At 37.1% G+C, this 20,663-nt stretch overlaps 1 protein-coding gene across 1 annotated transcript; it reads right to left on the bottom strand.

The window, feature by feature from the left end:
- Positions 1–29: 29 nt before the first annotated feature.
- Positions 30–20,658, bottom strand: CFLAR (CASP8 and FADD like apoptosis regulator). Its single transcript, XM_085228346.1, has 9 exons — positions 15,317–20,658; positions 14,384–14,489; positions 13,131–13,266; positions 12,868–12,965; positions 11,747–11,798; positions 10,953–11,002; positions 10,048–10,114; positions 5,577–6,087; positions 30–4,617 (listed from the first exon to the last, which is right to left on the bottom strand). The coding sequence occupies exons 1-9, from the start codon at positions 15,610–15,612 to the stop codon at positions 4,479–4,481; spliced, it is 1,455 nt and encodes a 484-aa protein (XP_085084472.1). The 5' UTR covers positions 15,613–20,658; the 3' UTR covers positions 30–4,478.
- Between the last annotated feature and the right edge of the window lie 5 nt (positions 20,659–20,663).

Below are 20,663 nucleotides of genomic sequence, written 5' to 3'. Positions count from 1 at the left end.
CGACAAAGCTCATGCATTTTTCTAACGGCAATGTTTGAAATCACATTTATTTTGACATTATTTATATAAATTAAAAACTGAAAATACATTCTCAGAGTGACACAAATGAAAATATAAAGCACGCAAAAAGAGGCACAATCCTGAAAATGTCCAGAAATACTTTCAACTTCTTTTTGACTAACACAGAAACTGAGAAAACATCCTTCAGTAATAGCTACAGAATTGTCAAATAATTCAGACAGAAGATACAGTTTAAATGGAACATAATCACATACACAGCAGACAGACTGCACATCATCCACCACAGCCAGCATCTTCTCAGCAACATCATGCTGCATGTCAGAAATTAAAAGCTGTGCGTATCACAAATACATTCTCTAGAAGCATCACGTACAGATTCTCTGACTCAAACATAAGTAACAGGAGTCACTGTTACATCTTCAACTACAGAGTTGAAGAGGTATCAGAGTAGTGCATCAACTGTGAGCACTGTAAAGCTCCTCTTCAATGTAACTTCTAAATCATAAGCTGGCATTGACTGTAATTCAGGACACAAATATATAATGGTATAAAGTAAAGTAAACTAGATATAAAGCTCAGAAAAATCATGCTAATCAAGATTGGAGTAAAACACCAAGGAATCTCCTGCTTCAGGATTACAGCTTCTGAGCCAGTGGTAAAGCATCATCTACATTTGACAATTCTTTTCCCCATTCCATATATACCACACATACAGAAGTACACTACATTTGTCTTTCAGCTCTCAGAAACCAGAACTGAAGCTATGCCATGGAGCCATGAATCCAACAGCCTTGCTCTGAGCAGGAACAATGCAGAAGCAGAGGAGGTACAGCTTGCATACCGTTGTTCAACAGAAGGTTAAAATAACTATGTTTTGGCAGCCCATTAAACTCCACCAGCACCTTCTGTGATCCTATGCTAACAAAGTTATGATGGATCCAGAATTGTTCTCCCTCTTTTCTTCTAGCTGCTGAATGGAATTCAGATAGACCATCTGAAATGCATGTAGGGCTTGATGTCACCTAGGCCAGCATCCATTCAATTTCCAGACTCAAATTTTAGATGGACAATGCAGCAAGAAGTCCCTACCACATATATACGGAGGGGCACAGAAATCTACTGGAGAGGTTACAGACAACTTCTGCCACTGTAAAATTCCCACACATTAGTCCAGGAAATCAAACTCTTAACTCTTGAAGGAGAAGCGAAGGCAATAAATGCTGCTTAGATGAACGATTCCAGAATGAGTACTAGTGTGGGTTAAGAATTGCTGAGGGTCAAGACTTCAGGGTAGAAATCCAGTATCTGATGCCCATGAATGCTACACGACACAGGATGTCCCCCAAACACCTTGATCATTAGAGGACTCCGTGTTTGGCTTCTTAGATCAGAACTGATCAAAGCAACTTCTTTCCTTTCTTTACTACAAGGGTTATTTACAGGCATCTCCACTGTTTTCAAAACAGTGCTTCTTCCTTTATTTCCTAAGAAAGGGGATATGGACTACACTGCAGCAGAGAATACACCTCAACCTTCAACACAAACCCATGTCACAAACTCGTAAGAAACAGAATATATTCTATTGCTAACATTTTACTAAGTAGTTGGACTTAGCATCACCCCCCAAAAGAGTTTTCACATCTTTTAATAATATCCATTTATTCTTATTTCCTATCTTTTCTTCTTCCAATATTGATGTTGTACATATGTAGATATGATGTCTCCATATCTTCTTTTCCTTACGTGTTCTTCTCTTGGTTATCCCTACCACTCCCCTTTTCACTTCTGCTTGAATTTCCACTATTTCTTTCCCTCATCTCTGCCCTCTCTTTGTTCCATTTTCCCTGCATTTGGTGTCTATATGGCAGCAGAAGTACTCATCACATGTAAAAGCTAGTAAGGAAAATGGGAGAATAATGAAGTTAATTTGTGAAAGGAACAGCATTTATTAAGATCACATACTTATATATGACAATTATGAATCAAACGTGATTTACACAGCCACAGAAGAGTCTGTATTTTTTGCCACACCATTTGCTTCCCTTACCAGTCACAATAGGAACTAGTAAGACTGCAAATTTGTCATTTTATAATCCTTCTCTCACCCTATGGAAGGAACATCAGCAAGGTGGAATTTCAAAATTAAACTTGTGCTATATTTTGTTATACGCTAGTCAGTTATGAAATATTCAGAGTTAAAAGTGAAGGCTATTTTTATTAACCATCACATACAATACAGACCCTTCTGTTGATGCAGAACTCTGAAGTTTTCTACTTTTGTGCGTGAAATACATCAGACCATATTTTTAAAGACATTAGCTATCATTAAAGACAGAAGCAATATGGAATTAGTGTATGAAAAGAGCCAGTTTAACAGGCCCTTTATAAGAAAGTAGAAATTGAAAGGAAGAATTGACCTTCCTACTCAAAAGTATAAATGCATTTATTTCCAGACCTATAACATAATGAAATTCAATTTAGTATTTTCTACATTAATGCTTACAGAGAACAAGTTGTTACTATCTTTGTCTTCCTATATCTGGACCTACATAAAATTACAGCAACACAAACAATACAGGTACCCCTAATTTAAGATACAATTAGGAGTCACGTTTTTCAATTCAAAGCTATTAAAAAGTTATCTTTTTTTTTTTTAAAGGGAAACTATTAAGTGAAAAGATAAAAGTATGTTATACATAGGTCTGTAATATAGCAAAATATTTTTCTAATTTGTGCAAACATTCATCACAATTATGTATTTCACTTTCTACAATCAACACAAAAAAAGATACAAAAACAAATTTCTTTAATTTACAAAATTAAAATGATAACTGAAGACTTCAGTTAATGATATAAAATGTACTTTATATATATTATACAAAAATTGTATATTAATATAAATAAATAGATATTGTGATCTTAACATCACATATAGATGGCTAAAGAAAGACTGTAAGGTAAAACCTGTTCAGTGGGTTTCTCCTCAATCAGCAGTTTAGGAACTCTCAAGCCAGGAAGAAACTGGACCTACACCACGTAACAAGGAAGGACTTCTGTGAGCTTAATGGAGTTAGACTACACCAACCAGACTACACAGATAAATGTGACTTTACTTACAATTATAGAAGCTACTTGAAAACTCATTTGCTATTTATCTGAATTAATATATAAAAAGATTGTTTTAAAAGAAAAAATAAAACACAGGGTTATCAAAAACGATGTCAATCCAGCATCTAGAAATACAATATAATACTGAGGAATGAAAAGGCATTTTTTCCTGATTAGGAAACTATCGTAGTATTAAAAGTTTGCAAGTAAACTATATAAGGGGGGAAGAGAATGCTACAAACTCATTAAAATTCAATATAAGTCATCCAGGTTATACTGTTACATAACAAACAGGTCAGCTGAACTTTCTGCGTTAGGCATATGTTCTATTGGAGGAAAAAAAAAAAAAGCTACAACATTCACTACTGCCTTTTCTTGACAGATGAGAGCAACTTAAAAAACAAAACCAAACCAGTTAATAAACTGATAAACCTTTTCCATAATCAGAAGAGGTATGTGTGGGAAGGTGTTGGAATAATTTTATTCAGTCTTAAGAAGCGACGGTTGCTACATTTTGGCTCAAATGTGTTAAACAGTGTACTTATACTTTGCCTGCTACCACACAGTGAATTGCATTTCAGCACCTCTGGAACACCTGCCAAAATCCCACTACGTATTTTTCTAATCTGCACAGACTATCACAAAGCCCTGCCACACGTAGAGTCATTTTTGCATCAGTGGTGAACGCAGCACAAAACATGTCAGACTGTCTGATTTATTAGCATACAATCCTTGTGTGCTATGGATAGTACTGACAGTACAGAGTTCTGGGTGAATTAGAACTTCTAATATACAAGGCAGATGGAATCAAGATTATTTAAAAAGACCATCCCTCTCTTACTTCTGTTTTGTTTAATTCTGTGGAGGTATGCTGAGTAACCATCTTCTGACATGTTTTAAGTGATGAGAAAGTACTCAGTGAATTTCAATGGTTTGCACACTAGATTTCAATGATTTTGGTGGCCTGTCTTTTTTTTAAGCAACGAAAGAAAAGCCTAGTTCAGTGCACTTACATCAAGACCACTAAAATACAAATAACCAAAGAATAAAAACACAGAACCCTGGAAAATCCAACAACCATACAGTTTAGAATTTTTTCCCCACTGTTTACCTGTTGTACTTGCTTGTAAGATCTGTTGCCATTCAGTACAACAGCTGCTGTTACCATCCAGGCTTTCAGTCTTACATATTAAACTCTATAGTGCCTAAACACCCTAAAATGCTTCTAAATACCTGGGTTTGGAAGCAATAGGCACATGTGCAGTAATAAAGTCTAAGTAAAAGCGTGGTTGAAACTGAGTCAGAGGAAACACTCCTCAGCTACTTCAGAATGTCCTTTCCAATAGCAGTTAACTGGGAGAAAGAAAAAGTGTTTTCCTCAGTGTGTGCTGGAGCAGAAGTGAGTATTGCTGGCTTGGGTCAGTTGTCTTATTCCATTCATAGACTCTTCTGTTCAGTTCCGTATGGATATCTAATATAGAGAGTTTCCTGCAGCAACAGAAGTAAAAGCTTTGTATTAGACAAAGAAGCAAGACACTATTTAACAATCCACAGATGGAAGATAACTATAGGCTCAGTGAGGAGAAAGTTTCAAATTTCAGCCTTTATTGCTGAAGTTATGCCTTTAAAACCTAAAGCTAAGTATGCATTCTGTAGATAAATTCATTACATCCCAAATCAATGTCGTGGTATTGATTTTAACAAAATTATCTGTGCTTTCTTTGCAAGATTTCAGGGTTTGTGAAAAGTACTAAATATTAACCCACAAGGACACTGAAAAATGCTTGCTAACTCTCATAGATCATCTGTACAGTGAAAATCTTTGTTGGTAAATTTATATATGCAAGCATATTTGATTTTTGCTCAGATCTCCTTTTATAATCTCTTTGGACAGACAAATGTCTTTGAAAGTTTTCATTCAACATCATAAATTGGAAAAAGTTGTGGCTTCCTGAAGAGTGGGTGAATTACATCTAAATGAAGAACAAAATCCTTCCCTCTCAATTGCCTTTTTTCCCCCGAGTAAACTCAGACACTGGCATTTTATTTGCAAGCAAGGCCATTCTTAATAATTTAAGAGGCTATCTTCAATTTGACAGGAAACCAGGTGTGCACTTCATAAGCTGGAGAAGAACAATTTCAAATCCTGCCTAAAGCCCTCAACTCTATAGCACCGATATACATTACACCCAGATTCTTCCCTATTCAATCTACAAATCCCAGTGCCATAACACACTTATTTTACCCTCTAGAATCTGAAGCTTCACTCTCACTCTAGACTGCATTCCTGTGACACTGTTCCAGGACCACGTACACTTGTATTTTGACTTATGACATAGCACTAAGGCACTTCCCAGGACCAGAAAGGATGAAATTTAGCAGAACTCTTTCTTTAAGACTGTAGGCTGTCCTAGAAAAAAGGTTCATTTTTCCTGATTTTTATTCACCTTTTATGAGGATTGCGGAGTAGCTCAGCCAGACAACGCAGATAATACGAGGATTGTTTTGGAGATTTTTCTAGTGTAGACACATCCACCTTGCACTGACTCCAAAAGACATCTGCTACTTGGGGAATAGTGTCTTTCAAGGGCATTTTTGCATTAGAGATGATTTTCTTATCATTTCCATCTATTTCCAGACTAGTAAATTCTTGCTCATCTTCTGGCACAATGTAGCTCTGAATAAAGAAGAGCTTTGGTTTTCCTCGGAGTTCAGGACATGAATCTGCTGTAAAGTATTTTTTTATTTGCTCCAAAGGGAATCCAGTAGAGATGCTGTCTGTACAGAAGATGTTCTGAGCATTTCCACGGCTGACCAATATGCATATGAAGCTGTCACAACTCCTGTGCTTCTGTAACCTTGCAACTTCAACCAATGTTCTACTCATGGTGGACATATCTAAGTGCTGGTGACAATGAACATCATAGTCTAAGCCTCTGAAAGTGTCTTCCAACATATCTGAAAAAAGAAAGATGTAATTAAGTCACAGTACCTTAAGACTCAGTCTGTCTTTAAGGGCTACAGAATTTATAATATTTCATTACAAGAAATAGGGTGTTTATCTCATCACACTAATTAAAAAAAAAATCAAGAGTACTCTGTATTGATCAAATAGTACATGGCATACATCCTATGTGTATACTGTCTTTCAACATGATTTATGCACTTCCTGACAAAGGCATTATTTCGTAGCATGCAATTTTTTCCTAATTCCACAGATTTCAGCGTGCTTTCATTCAGAACCAGGATCCCAAGTTTCTAGGAATTAAAACATGAGGCAAGAGGACATTAAAAAATGCTTCACACAGAAGATTCGTGATATGAAAAGGAACGTGCTGGATAGCAAGGGAAGTCTGTTTCAACTATTTAACTTCTCTAATAAACATTCAGAGTAATTTTGAAAAGTACATAATCCAACAGAGACTTGCTTTCACTAGTAAAAATGAATCTACTGCAGTCATTTATGCTTACTATTATACAAAATGGACTTAAAAGTTATAAGCTCCAGGTGGAGAACTGTGACAAGCCAGATGACAAAATGGCATTTTCAGAAATAAAATGCTGAACAGTATCCTAAAAATTAAAGCTGTAGACAACCTATACGTATCTGTTACTCGTGTTAACTTTTGCTGCAGGAAAGCATGCTATGTTCTGAAAAAGCTGGGTTGTTTATTAGTACAGAAGTGAAACCAGATCCACATTGGTTAAGTTCAAATGTATTTAAGCATTCAGAGAACCAGAAGATTATTATTACTACAAATTATAACTGTAGCATTGTACGCTTAGTAGAAATCATGTATACACTGCTCACATGCAGTATCTGATAACTGTGACAGAACATAACAAGCACCACTTCAATATAAAATGTCTCACAGTCCCAAGAAGCTGGGCTGTTCCCCGTACTTCAGAAGTTTAACAATCCCTAATTAGCAAAGGCTAATTAGCAAAAGCTAATTTCAGAGATAACCAGCAGCAAAGCAGGAGTTGCACTAGCACACTATTCAACCCAAAAAGCACATAGTGAAAACAGATTTAATCAATTTAATCAACAAAACACAGGGTAGAAATACACTCTGCACTTTAGTGAGGTGATGAACAGCAGCTACATATAGGGTTCTGTTCCAGTCCACTTCGCTTGATTAAATTTTGTACAATATTTCAAATATTCTAGACTTACTTGTTTATAAGAAGAAAGGAAAGTATCCTTTATTTTAGACAATAAAATATGCTCTGAAAATTCAAGGTGGAAGACATGATCAATTCAAAAGGTATTTTTACGCAGGAGTAACTCAGTACCATTCAGAAGTCATATACTTGATGAAGCACTTCATCCATTAGAGGGCAGTAGTGCATATGCGAAATGACAGTTACAGCAACAGGAGAGCTCTGAACTTTTTCACCTCACTAGCATGTGTAAACAAAGATACAAAACTTGGTAGCACCTTAGACCATACACACACACACACTAAGTTTCACGATTAAAAATAAGAAAACCAAACTATTGGAGCTGATACTATTGCTTAAAAGTGAATAGGAACTTATACATGGCAAATTTGAGATACAGCATTTTCACTTTGAGGCAAGACAAAATGAGATTACGTACTGCAACCTAGATCAGCAATAATTCCAATAATTCCAGCAAGAAACCACCAGTGACTTTTAAGGAGTTTCCTTTCCTACATAAAAAATTACCCTTCTCTCCCTCTGTTTACAACACAACGATAAAGCCTGACTTCCAAACGGAAATGAAAAAGTCAAGAGCAGCCAATTACTGCTTGAATAACAACAAAAGCAACTTCAGTTTAAACTTTATCAGCACCTGATGAATCCACAGTTTGTACCGAGCATTTTTAATCGCTGTGATACTTGATCTTACAGCATTTGTCATTGGTTCAGCTTCCTCATATTAAATCTTGGGATAGCTGCAGACTCAAATGCGTGCCACAGATGTAATTCCTAACTTCCTTCTTGTCTTTTTCTCTCTTTGGTATCTTCATACTTCAGAAGTAGTGCGGCATGAGAACTCTCAAGTAGTCAACACATTTCTAAAACATTCCCTGAAATAATGTCATATGCCCTGCACCTCTCCTAAACAATAATCTACATCAGTGCAAGTCTTGCTTTCTATCATGTTAAAATGCTTGTTTTAATGCTGGTAACTTTAGAAATCTGAGACATACACATGGTTTAATTCCTTCTGTGTGCTATACAGATGAATGGAGACAGAGGCATACTAAGACTTGCTTTGGGTAGTTTTGGCACAACAGCAGAAAATCCATGATTTGCAGGTAAATCTGCTGAAAACATAATCCATTTGTATTCTTTCAAATCAGCAAGGTTTTCTTATTCATGTTTTCTGTTCTTGTGCAAATACTAAGTGCTTACATGAGCACAAGAACAGCACATTGTAAATTTTGTGCATATATTTGTATTTCATTGTAATATCAAGAGGGTCTACATTGCCAGTAAAAAAGATCTGTGCCTTCAAATGATGAGTAGATCTAAATTTATGCACCTCTGATTGTGAACTGACATAGTAGTTCCTTCTTTATTACTGGTTTTCTGAAGCGTATGTGCCTTCCACATGAATAATAAGTTTCTTGCATCAAAAAGTCTGTTTGTTCACTAAAGCTACCGTAAAAGAGAGAAGAAAGGAGAAATGAAGAAGTAGGTCTCCTCACAGAGCAGAATTTACTTATTTGTTTATTTAAAGTCTCAAAAGCCCTTGCCCTGACCCTGTCCTTCACATCTTGGCAGGCTTTGTTTTCTTGGGGCAAAGTTGGCATAACACTTTTTGAGAGTAGAAATGATGTACATTAGATTGAGGAACTTAGTTTCTACACACAGTAATTGCATTCTTGGGGGCTTTTTTTTTTTTAAATTTATTTAATTTTGCTACAAAAGTAGTTCATAGACTTTCTGCCTATCTCAGCAAGACAGATTCCAAAGGATGTTTTCCAGTTGCATGTCAGTTCAGTGTTTTCCCTTGTCCTTTATCCACACCTGGCAGGATCCTGAATTAGTTTTAGTTTCTTGTACCCCAGTGGCAAGCTGTATTGTTTTGTATCATTTACCTAAAATATTATCAAGCAGACAGCAAGATTTTACTTTCTGTGTCTGTGCGCTGCATCCACTTCTCTTCACTAACTGCATCAATGATCGGTCTGCTAGGGTCCTTATAAGAAAGGAAAAAGATATCTCACTGATCTTCTCCTGTATCTCCTAGCCCAATAAAAATTGGCTGCAAGCATTCTATTTTAATTTTAGCCCATGTGTTCCAATGATTTTTTTTTTGGGTGGTAGGAAGGGTGGGATTGGTTTTTTTTGGGGGGGTTGCTTTTTTGCTTACGTAAAGACCGTATTTTTGGATTCTTATTTTTGATGAGATCAGAAAAATTCACATTTTAACCACAGTACTGGTTACTCTGAATTCTAGGTAGCATTTTTTTCTTTTACTACAACAGTTTCAGTTAACCTGCGTAACATACAACTTGGACTAGAAGTGTTATTAACAAAAGACCATTTGCTTTCAGCTATTCAAAATCAGTGGTGTCCAATATTATTACACTTTCGGTCTGTAACAGATTCATTTTTATGGAATGGTGGCAATGTTTTCTTTACCATCTCTGCCAATAACCTACTGTGCAGCTGTAGCATAAGTACTCTGTTGGTCTCTCTGGATGTAATTTCCTTCTCCCTGACATCAGCCTTTCCCCTTTTAAGTTCTTTCACATAGAGAGTCTCAGGTTGGGCCTCCCAACTTCTTTAGATGATTAACTGTAATTGACAGAAAAGCTGACTAAGACAACATGACTCTAGTTTGGTTGGAAAATATGCATCATATTCTTTATGCTCTAATTACCTGGGGAAAAAAAAAAAAAGCAACAAGAAAAGGAACTTGAATTTCCAGAGACTTACCCGTGTCATTACCAACACAGTCTATAATCAGGCATACTCCTAAGGGGTGACTTTGCATTCTGTACACCTGAGGAAAGCAAAAGATAAATACCAAATTGTTATGTCATTCTCTTATCTTATAGACTTGATTCTTTTCTCCAATTTAATCATTTTAGACCTTTCAAACATATTCTGTTGCTTTTCCACTGAGTAACTAGTAGAAGCATATCTACTGGAATTCAATGTTTTTATCTATGTAACAAAACCTCAGGAGACATGGATTCATGATTTTTTTTCCTTATTTCCTGTATGGCCTTAACTTTCATCTTCTGTTATTCTATCTTATTACATTAACAATCCATAAACTAACACTGAACCAGGAATGGGAGAAGGAAGTTTGAGAGTGGAGATGGAATAGAGAAGCTTTTTGAAGTCCTGAGCTACGAGCGCAATGATCCTGTTTTTTCCTGAAGTGTTACTGCTAACATGATGTTGGGAACCTTAAGTTTCACACTGTCAACATAAGTAAATAACTTCTGTGATTTGTAGGAACGCAGCAGACACTGCTTATCAAGACAACATTCATTTCCTCATTTAGTACAACAGTGTAAAGCCCCTTCATTCAATAATCTGCAATGACTCTGCACAATCCCTTGCTCCTTTAATGTGCTAAGGATCAATTTGCTATAGGCAATTCCCTGTACATTTAATTTACATTAAAACTGCATAGAGCAATTTGCAGAATTTATTTATTGCCAATGAAGCTATGAATGTATATACAGTTCTTGTTGCATGCAATTAAAGGAAATGTTAAAACAAAACCTAAGAAAAACTAAGGCAAATATCTACTGTGGGTTTGTTTTTTTTTTTTTTTTTTTTTTTTTTTTTTTTAAACTTACATGCATCGTAAGTGCTAAAGCACTTACCTTATGTGATGCTGGTCCTGATTCTTGAATAGACATATGGACTGGTTCTTCTGTGGTTAAAACATACAGAAGTAATCTCAGTGTGTAGGTATTGGTGTTATTTCTTTGACAGCAACACAGATGAAAAAGAACCTATACAGTTTGGTCAAGTTCCCTCTCACCTAGTCTTCCTAGTTCCTATGTTTTCTTTACTGAAGGAGAAAATAATGCTCACACTAAGACATTATTTGGATTGCACTCTACATTACTTATGATTAGAAAAGGAAAACAGCACAACAATAAGCAATAAAAACAATCTCTCCCCTACTTTGAGAGAATTCAGTCAACTAGTCTCTCTAAAACCATTGTATTTGAGAGGTATTGTGAGTTCCCAAAAAGAATACTGCACACATAGTGAGAACCTGGTACTCATTGGAAAACTTCGTAATTGCCACAATTAAATTGATGCAAAAACTTCCTAGTCAGGACATAATGGAAATAGATGCACTACACTGCTCTCCAGAGCTGGATAGTTAACCTCTTCCACTATTTTATTAATATTTATTCTATTTAAAAGTTGTCTAAGCGGAAGGCACCAGCAATTCCAAGAAAGTTTTAAGATCTGGCAACACAAGCCAAACAAATAATAAGGCTCAGTTTTCAGATGTACCAAATACTCTCTGCTCCTGGTGACATTAACTGGCTTAGCCATAAACACAGCCATCAAAAAATTGTTCTTTCAATAAATGAAATTCATCGTACAGCTCTAAACCAGCTAATCTTTAGACAGCAAGTATTAAATAAAGTTTTCTTACCTTGAAATGAGATTTCTCCATTTTGTGATTTTTCTTTGTTCATATTCTGAAACTAAAATGAAGAGAAGTCTATTTTCCCTTTCTCTTTCAAAACTAGTAATCATGCTTTCAAAATACAATGTGATAATATTTCTTTTCCTCAACAAAAGGATTACATCTTTTGGATTCAAACCTATTCAACTACTTAGAATTTTAAAACAATAATTAAAAAAAAAAAAGGAATAAAATTCTTTCCTCCCCAAAAAGTAATCAGTTTTCCAAGAACAGCAAAGGAAAGCTTATTTCCTATGATAGTAAAAGAAGTCCCTCTAAAGTTACAAGTTTTGTTACCTATATAAAGGTAAGTAGAAACTTTCATAAAATTCAAAAGGAAGTTAAAACAACATTACCACAATATGGAAAGTCAGTGAAAATTCTTTCCCATTAGTAGTTTGGAAAACAAACCTGTTGCTTTGTTCATAAGAGCTAATTGGATCAATGGTCTTCTGTATGTAAGCTTGATAGATATTTATCAAATACGTATCAGAAAACATCTCTATGCAAGATTAAAGATTTCAAGAAAGGTCAACATTATTACAACATCAGACCTAAGTCAAACAAAAACAATGTTGCATACAATAGGGTTTGACTGGAAGTAACTGAGTGGGTGACTTTTGACATATTGAGAGACTTCGGTTAAAATCAGATTAACATAAACACAAGCAAAGAAAACAGCTGAAGCAAGCCGCAACTTTTTGCTTCTGAAGTTTAAAAGCTGTTTTCCCTGTGTTCTGCAAAGTCCACAAAATAAGAAGAACACTCTGTTTTGCAAAAAACACTCAAAATCTTTCACTCCCCAGAATAGTAGAAAAAAACTTTTAAGAGAAAGGACTTTGTATTCTTCATTAATAAGAAAAAAGTATATATATAAAAATCACAGGAGCTACTGAAAGGAGACCTGACTGTCAGAAAATTTCTATCAGGCCTTAGACATAGTACATAACAGAAACAATAAATATAACCCAAACAGTATTCTTGTTACCAGTCATTTCTCACTCCTCAGGCTTTGCAAAGATGAATCCTCTTTCAATTTCTTGTAATATTTAGATATAAAGGATCTGTCTGAGTTACTATATACTTACCCCTGAATTGTAAGGAGGATCAATCAGACTGAGATTAGGGAGAGATGCCTGAAGGGCATTTACATACACAGGCTGAGAACGAACGGAGGACATGAAAGCTGAAAATTGAACAGAAACACGCAGAGAAATACACTGTGATATAGGACCTGCTTGAAAAGACCAATTCCTTGGAGCATGTTAATACTCTGACTTGTAACTTAGTCTTTAGTAAGAACTGCATCTAACCCTTACCATCAAAACTAAGCAGTGCAAAAGTATTTTACCTTCTTGCTTATACTTCTCAATCTTCTTAACCAGGTCAATCCTGTGAATATTTCGAAAACAGTTTTCCATCAAATCCAGCTGATTTGGAGCCACCAAATTCAGTTTCTCCAGTTCAATTACTAGACGAAGAAAACTCTGTAACAGCAACAGAAAACCAAATTGTTACCACAGAATATCCTGGGTTCCTGAGTCCAAGTTCTGTCTCCACACAAAACCACTTAAAAAAACCCAAACCATATTTCTGAAAGCACTGTCCAAACGCTTCATGAACTCTGGCAGCTGGTGCCGTGATCACTGCCCTGGGGAGTGTGTTCCAGTGCCCATCCACCTTCCAGTGAACAACTTTCTCCTAACACGTAGCCTAAACCTTCATCAACACAGCTTCATGCTGTTCTCTCAAGTCCTAACACATATCAGTCGTTTGTTCTTCATCACTAAAAAATAGACTCAAAATATTATGTTCAGGTGGTAAAGGTGGTATTTTCAGGAACTAGGCATGTAATTGCTGAAACGCTAAGAAGAGATTACCTGGAATATATTCAAGTTCTTAGCATTATTATTATTATTAGGTTGTGACAGACTTAAAAACAATTCAAAGGTTTTGAGGAAACAGTTTTGCATTTCATTGTTACTACATAGTCGGTCACATGAAATATCACTTTATATGTCACAAAGCATAGATAAGAAAAATTTTAGGAAATTTTCAGGATTTCTCCCCTCCTTCGGTTAAAATTAAAAATTCAAAAGAAGCCTTCAGTGTTCTGTGTGCACAGTGGCCAAGCTTTTTGAATCCTCACTTTCTTTGGCACTTGGAACAAATATTTAGAATGCAAATATACAAAGAATGACATTATTAAGAAAACTCTATTCTGTTGTAAATGGAAGAGCACAAACATAAAAAGTGATCTTGTATATCAAGACATGTTTAATACTATCAGTGGTTTGAGATCCCGCAGATATAAATTTTCAGATCAGCAACACCGAGGTTTTATTTTGTGTCTTCTGCCTGTGAGATTCATGCTAACCCTGTTCACTATAGAAACTATCCAGAAACTTCTCTCCAACTATTTCTTTAGCTTCTTTTCTTGCATTAAAAACAAGAACATCAACAAAATAATGAAATACAAGCCACTTCTCCTTTCACACTTGACTTCTCCCTACTCCTGCCTTCCTCCTCTTCTCCTTCTAGCCACCTCCCTTTTTACTTTAATCTCTTTGCTCTAGAGGAAATAATCAGAAAAAAAGTTATTACCTTATCTTTTGCCATTTTCATTCGAGGAGTAAAATCTTTGAGTAGAAAAGCAAGAGAACTCACTTCTTCTTTTTCCAGATTCTCATTAATCTCCACCATTAGTACCCTGAAATAAAATTGAGGCATTTCCAAAGGATTGTTTTTTTTAGCAAGATCCTACCCTTGTTCAACTACCCAATCTTTCCCACATTCCAGTCTTCACACAACATTCTCAATTCAACAACATAGAAAAACAACAACAAACACACACAACTACTCTGCTCCAATATCCAATTACAAAATACCTCATCATGCTTGTCAGCACCAGTATTACTTCAGACTGACTGCTGAAGAAATAGTCTCCTTAATATTTCAATAGAGATTAAGAGAAAGAATACAAAACAGTATAACACAGCTTTGACTTTTAACCTAATAGCGATAGGGTTTTTATTTCAGTGAGATATCACCACAGGAAAATCTTCCTTATGATTGTATGTACTTATTTCTGAAATTCCTTAGGGAAGATCACTCTATTCTCTTAATTTAAGCTTCTTAAAGCTAAAGAAAAGAGAGCAGTAAGGGACAGGTCATCTGAGAGAAGCTATGACGAGGCTATGTGCCCAAAGCAAGCTAGAAAAGACAATATACCTAATTAATGATATTTCCATAAAGCATCATTTCTATCTGCTAATATAGAACTACACAATCATCACAATTTTCATAAATTAAGATAAACAAACTCTTTAAAGATAGATGCTTCCAATGCCCTGACCGTCAAGAAGTCATTAAGTTTTATTTTAGGGATTAAGCTTGACAATCTTTTCACTATAACTCTTGTATGATGTTCTGTTCTGCTTTTCTTTCACTCTCAAGACAAATTAAACAAACAATTTAAAAATTAAACAAACAAACACGTATTTTGAAGAAAATACAGTAGATTTCTGAAATAGATACCTGTAATCAGGGACAAGTCTGGGATTCCTGCTAAGGTTAGCTTCCACTGTTGTCTTCTCAGTCTTCAAGATCCTCCTCAGCAAATCAAACCTTTTAACTCTGTACAACAGCTCAGACAAACCAAGAAAAGATAGTTTATCCCTTTCATTCAAAGCCACCAGAAGCTCTCTAAGGCCAGCAGTAGCCAAGTCAGGGGCAAGGTCTCGGCACAGGAAAATCATCATCTCATCTTCTTCTTTATCCAATTCTTCTTCAATCTGATGAATAAGGATAGCTGGTACTTCGCACTTAGTCATCACTTTCTCGCTGTCCCTTTAAAATTGCCAGCCTTCCTTCTTTTAAACAGGAGGCCAACATGACATGAAGTCTGTATCTGCTACAGAACGTCTCTGGCCTTCAGTTGTAACTATATGCATTTTGAGGTAAGGAATTCTGTGGAAGAGGAATAAAAGGTTCTAAATACACTGCACAAGATCACAGTTAACTCTCCTATTTGTCATACTCCCTTATAACTAAAATGCCAACTTAGTTTACATGGACCTCCTGTTCTGAAGGGGCTCTCCCAGACGTTCATTACAGAACAAGAAGTATTTGGTAGGTCATACTGATCAGAAAAAAAATGGAAGTTCTTTTAAAGTAAAATTACCTTAATACAAGCCTGTGAATTCCATAGGAAGTGAAACAAGAGTCATCAACTCGCTGATAAGAAGTCTGTATTTCAAGGGTTTCTGGTAATAAGACATTAAGTTGCACTGCAATTGAAGTCTAAAGCCCTGATCTCTTTCCAACAACCCACCACTCAGTCTCCTGCCCAAATGTCTCAAGACATTTTAAAGGAAGCATTTTGAGAGTTAAGAGGTAGTGTAGCCACACACCATAGACAAAACAATGAAAACAACAACAAACTAAATACAGAAACACTTATCAGGTATCCATTTCAAAGTTAAAATAACAAAAACAATGTAATATTTTTACATATTAGTTACCTTCATATTCAGGAACATGTAGACTGCCTTATTTATTAGTACCACTTTAAGTGATTCCACTGAGTTACCAGGGTTTGAAGGGTTCCTCCCCCACACTCTCCATGCTCGATAAGGTCAAAGAACCACTCAAAAGAAAAAATTCCAACCTTCAGTATGCCAATCAGTTAACTCTGAAGGCACAGATAAGCCACAGACCACCTCTTTCTTCAAGTGATATCCATACTGAAAACTGAAAGAATTCAAAACTAGAAAAAAAACCCTCACGATTAACAAAGTAACTAGGGTGCTATGATCAATTTCCGTTGCCACTATGGAAATTCTATCTGTCCCTCTTTGATCCCCGTGATGTACACTGAGAAAGATGAAATAAGCAATCTGAAGACAAATCTTAGCCCTTACAAGCAGTTCAGTTAATACACTGCATATGGTTTTGTGTAAACCACACTGTAAAACAAAACCCAATAGAGCATCAAAGACTAATATGTAGTAAGAGTGTAAGACCAGGGTAACATTTTTTTAAAAATCAGTTTCAGCCCTGGAAGTCACATTCAACAACACATACTATGTCTGTGCATTAAGCAGCTAAGGAAAACTCATCTAAAAGCTTTTTTAAAAAATCAATCATCATTTCAGAGCTGTTTAATTGAAAAAATAATTCTATACACTTAACTGACTTTACACAGAAAACGTGTAAGGGTTGGATCAGAGTAAACCATAGGCTAAGTTCTACTACTCACGAAAAGCAAATCAAATTCAAATTCCTATGGCAAAGTCTCTTTTTATCTACCCTAGCTACCCTTGTGAACCATATTTTCTGTGGAGTCAAAGACTGCAGTGGATTTTTCCTACACCTTATGACAACCACAATAGCAGGAAAAGACATCACTATTTAAAGAATAAAAAAAGCAAAAAAAAAAATCATCTTTCTGGTAACATGACTGAACCACTAGGGGATTTTAACACAAGCAGCTGCTATGACCCCAAGGTGGCACCTTCAAAAGCAAAACAGAAGTTTCTGTTGTAAAATATCATAAATTCACCACATTAGAAGACCCAAGTATTACTTAGTTTAAAAACTCCTACACTTCTATACCATCATGCAAACGAGACCGAAAGTATTTGCAATACTCAAAATGCCATCGAGGCCACTTAAGCTCATTTTCAGTAGCACAGTGTATTCAAAAGCACCTAACAGTAACAAGGCTGTGGATAACCTTTGCTTATCAGTCTCCTGAACAGTCAGCTCTACATGTACCACATACCATGTGCGTTCAACACATACTTCTAAACACATAGAGATGATGCATGATTATGGTACTCCTGCTACAGCACAGAACCAGGAAAAAGCAGCGCATCCTCAGACACAGTTCTGTTCTTCAGAACCCAAGAGAGATAGGCACAGTGTTGTTCTTCACATCACATCATTTAGGAACAAGCTGAAAAGTGTTTCCAACAAAAATAAATTGTGAAGACAAAATGAGTGTACTTTTGAACATGCTGTTTCACACAAGGATCTGCTTGGTACAACTGGAGAAGCACAGCTGTAGTGGAAATGCTAAGTCATGGCCTGAAGCAGTGATTGAGCACCTGGTGGAAGGCAGGGCCAACCCAGGGTAGCTCAGGTGCACTCAGTGCAATGCAATGCAATACACCTGAGTGACCAGAGAGGATGGAGCCAGGATCCATAAGCAGGAATTCCACTCCCATGGACTGTAATCTGTATTGTGCAGTGTTCTACCAGGGGAAAAGCATTTTTGCTGTTAACTTCTGATTTCCAAACTAGCATCAAGTATTATTTGTGAGATGTCCCACAGAAAAACAAACTTTTTTGTGAGATGGAATTTATTCCAGAAGGGGGAAGGCAGAAAATACTCCCATAGGAAAGCACTCCCCAGGTACTTACAGCCAGGACTTTCAAAAGCACTTGAGGAACTGAAATGTATGACTTAAAAGCACTCCCTCTCTGAGGGTTCTCAGTGGGCAATAAGTAAGAGCAACATGAAGATCTTCAGTATCTGAAACAGCATTTTTATCTTTACATACAAAAACACAAGTTGAGAAAAAGTCAGTATATCTTCTCAACACAGAAAACAGAAGTTCATAGTCATCAGAGTTAAAGCTGCCCCAGCAGGTTATGTGCTCTTGTGCACATGTGATTTGCCAATATTGCCGCAACAAAATACTGAACATTTTTCTGTTCAGTGCAGTGTTAAATAAGTAAATATTTCAATGCAAAGCTTCTGGAACAGGAAGACGGTTAATCATTTCAAATAGCTCAAGTCTGACATCACCACCGACACTGAAAGGTCACATTAGGGATGGTAAATGAAAGACATGGCCTACACAGAGTACAAAAATAATTTTCCTTCTTCCTGTTAAAAGAGCTAGGAAACCCCCAGGCACAGTAAGGGAAAACAAGCCATGGGGGGGGCAGCTTTCTGTAAGTCTGGCTATTTTAGTTCACTATCACTCCAAATTTTCTCAGAAAAGGGGCTATTCTCATATTTGTAGTATCTCCAGAAAGAAAACCATAAATTCTAGGACTCATTAGTCCTCTTGTCCCCTAAAAAAGCTGAGAGAAAAACTCAAGGAGGTTAAGATCAAAGTGCACCTGAATACTAATTTCTGGTCTTCATTAACTTTCAAGCTTCCCTGAACAAAACGTAAGATTTCAAAGCTGAGTTGACACCTACTGGTTAATTTCTCACCTATTGCATGGGAAACTACCTTTCTAACAATTCTATTTGCCTAAGCCTAGGCTGACCTGTTACTGTGCCAACAAGGTCCAGAAGATTTTTATTTTTTAGAATAAACATCTGAGAGTATAAAGAAACATATTTACTCCTTAAAGCACAAGTCATTTCCATTTCACACCAGAGAAGCAGACAGAAACCCACCACTGTATTAATCAGTTTCTCTAATAAACTTATTCATACTCCTATGTTTGAGCTTTTTCACGCTATGAGCAGTCCATACAGCATAGAACCAAAATCAAGGACACCTTTTTTTATGCAGCAAGTAACAGCATACTAGAAGTTCACACACAAGGACACGCAAGGTTATCGTAACTCCCTGTCAGCATTAACAAGCTGAGTCTGTGCAAGGTTCAAACAATTTTACTCTTTGATACTTAACACCATGCCGAAACCTTTGCTCCCACGACTGCAACGCAGATGTTGTGCAACATTCAAACGTCGGTGTGATTAGCAAGGCAAACAGCATGCTGTACTAATCAAGATATGGTCATATCTCGAGCCTCATGTTAAGAAAGCCTTTCAAAAGAGATGAAGAAACATTTCACACTCTAAACTAGGTCTAAGCAAGCCTGTCATTTTGGACAGCATTTGTTTCTTTAACATTTCGTAACCGTCTCAGCAGCAGCAAAAACAGGATATAACATCAGTGCCATAGATATTTGGAAAGTGCTCTTTGTTTCCTTCACATCATGAGCTCATGCGGAAGCCCCTGCATTTTAAATCTGCAATTTCGCTTTGTTCAGTGTTAAAATTTCTCAACGTGCTTCCCAGCTTTCAAATTTCCCTGTAAAAGAACGAGCAGGGAAAACAGAAGTCTCAGAAAGGACCTTTCATGCTTCTTGTTCCTCTGCCAGGCTTGAGTACATTACCAGCGACCACACGAACTGCCATTTAAAGATGGCAAGAACCCCAGTCTTCCTCATCAAAACAAGTAAAGTTGGCTTTTACTCCAGGGAGTTTACGTAGACTTCCACTCCGCTTTCTTACTAGTCACTTTAAATCACACATGGAAAAGCCAAGCGAAAGGACTCTCCAAATCTCCAAGGCAAACCCTGCCAGAGAAGGCAGTGTCGGGTTTCACGTCTCCCCGGGAGTACGGGCAGCCGCGCCCCCACATCCGGCTCGGCCCGCTCCCGGAGCGCGCAGGGTGTGCGGAAAGCAGGGCACGGGGAAAGGAAGAGCGGGAGGTATAACGCACCCGAGCGCTCCGGGAAGGTCTCGTCTACAGCAGCGTGGCCGGGTCCGGCATGGGAATGGGCGAGGCTTCGAGCAGGGCGGCGAGGGACGCCCTTCTATGTTTCAGAGCGTGTCTTAAGTGCTTTTCCCTCATACTTCCCAAGGCTGCTGGAGACCTCAGCCGCCCCTGCGCGTGGGTAGCAGCAGTCGCTGTGCAAGGTCGAGATCCCTCTCGCTGAGGGACGAGGGCGATGCTCTTGGTTGCCTTACCCTCCGTTATTCTCTGCCGCACCACGTTCGTCAGCCCTTAGGGTTTATCGTGACTCCGGCTGTTAGGCATTTCAGAGCGAGGCAAGGCAAGAACTACGCTTCTGGTTCCATCATCTTCAGGAGAGCAAACCGAACTGCGCAAACTCCCCGACTCCGCCC

Source organism: Meleagris gallopavo, chromosome 7 (assembly GCF_905368555.1).
Source record: "Meleagris gallopavo chromosome 7, MGAL_WU_HG_1.1, whole genome shotgun sequence".
NCBI lineage: Eukaryota > Metazoa > Chordata > Aves > Galliformes > Phasianidae > Meleagris > Meleagris gallopavo.
Note: the sequence above shows the minus strand (reverse complement) of the source record. Positions and strands in the feature narration are given on the sequence as shown.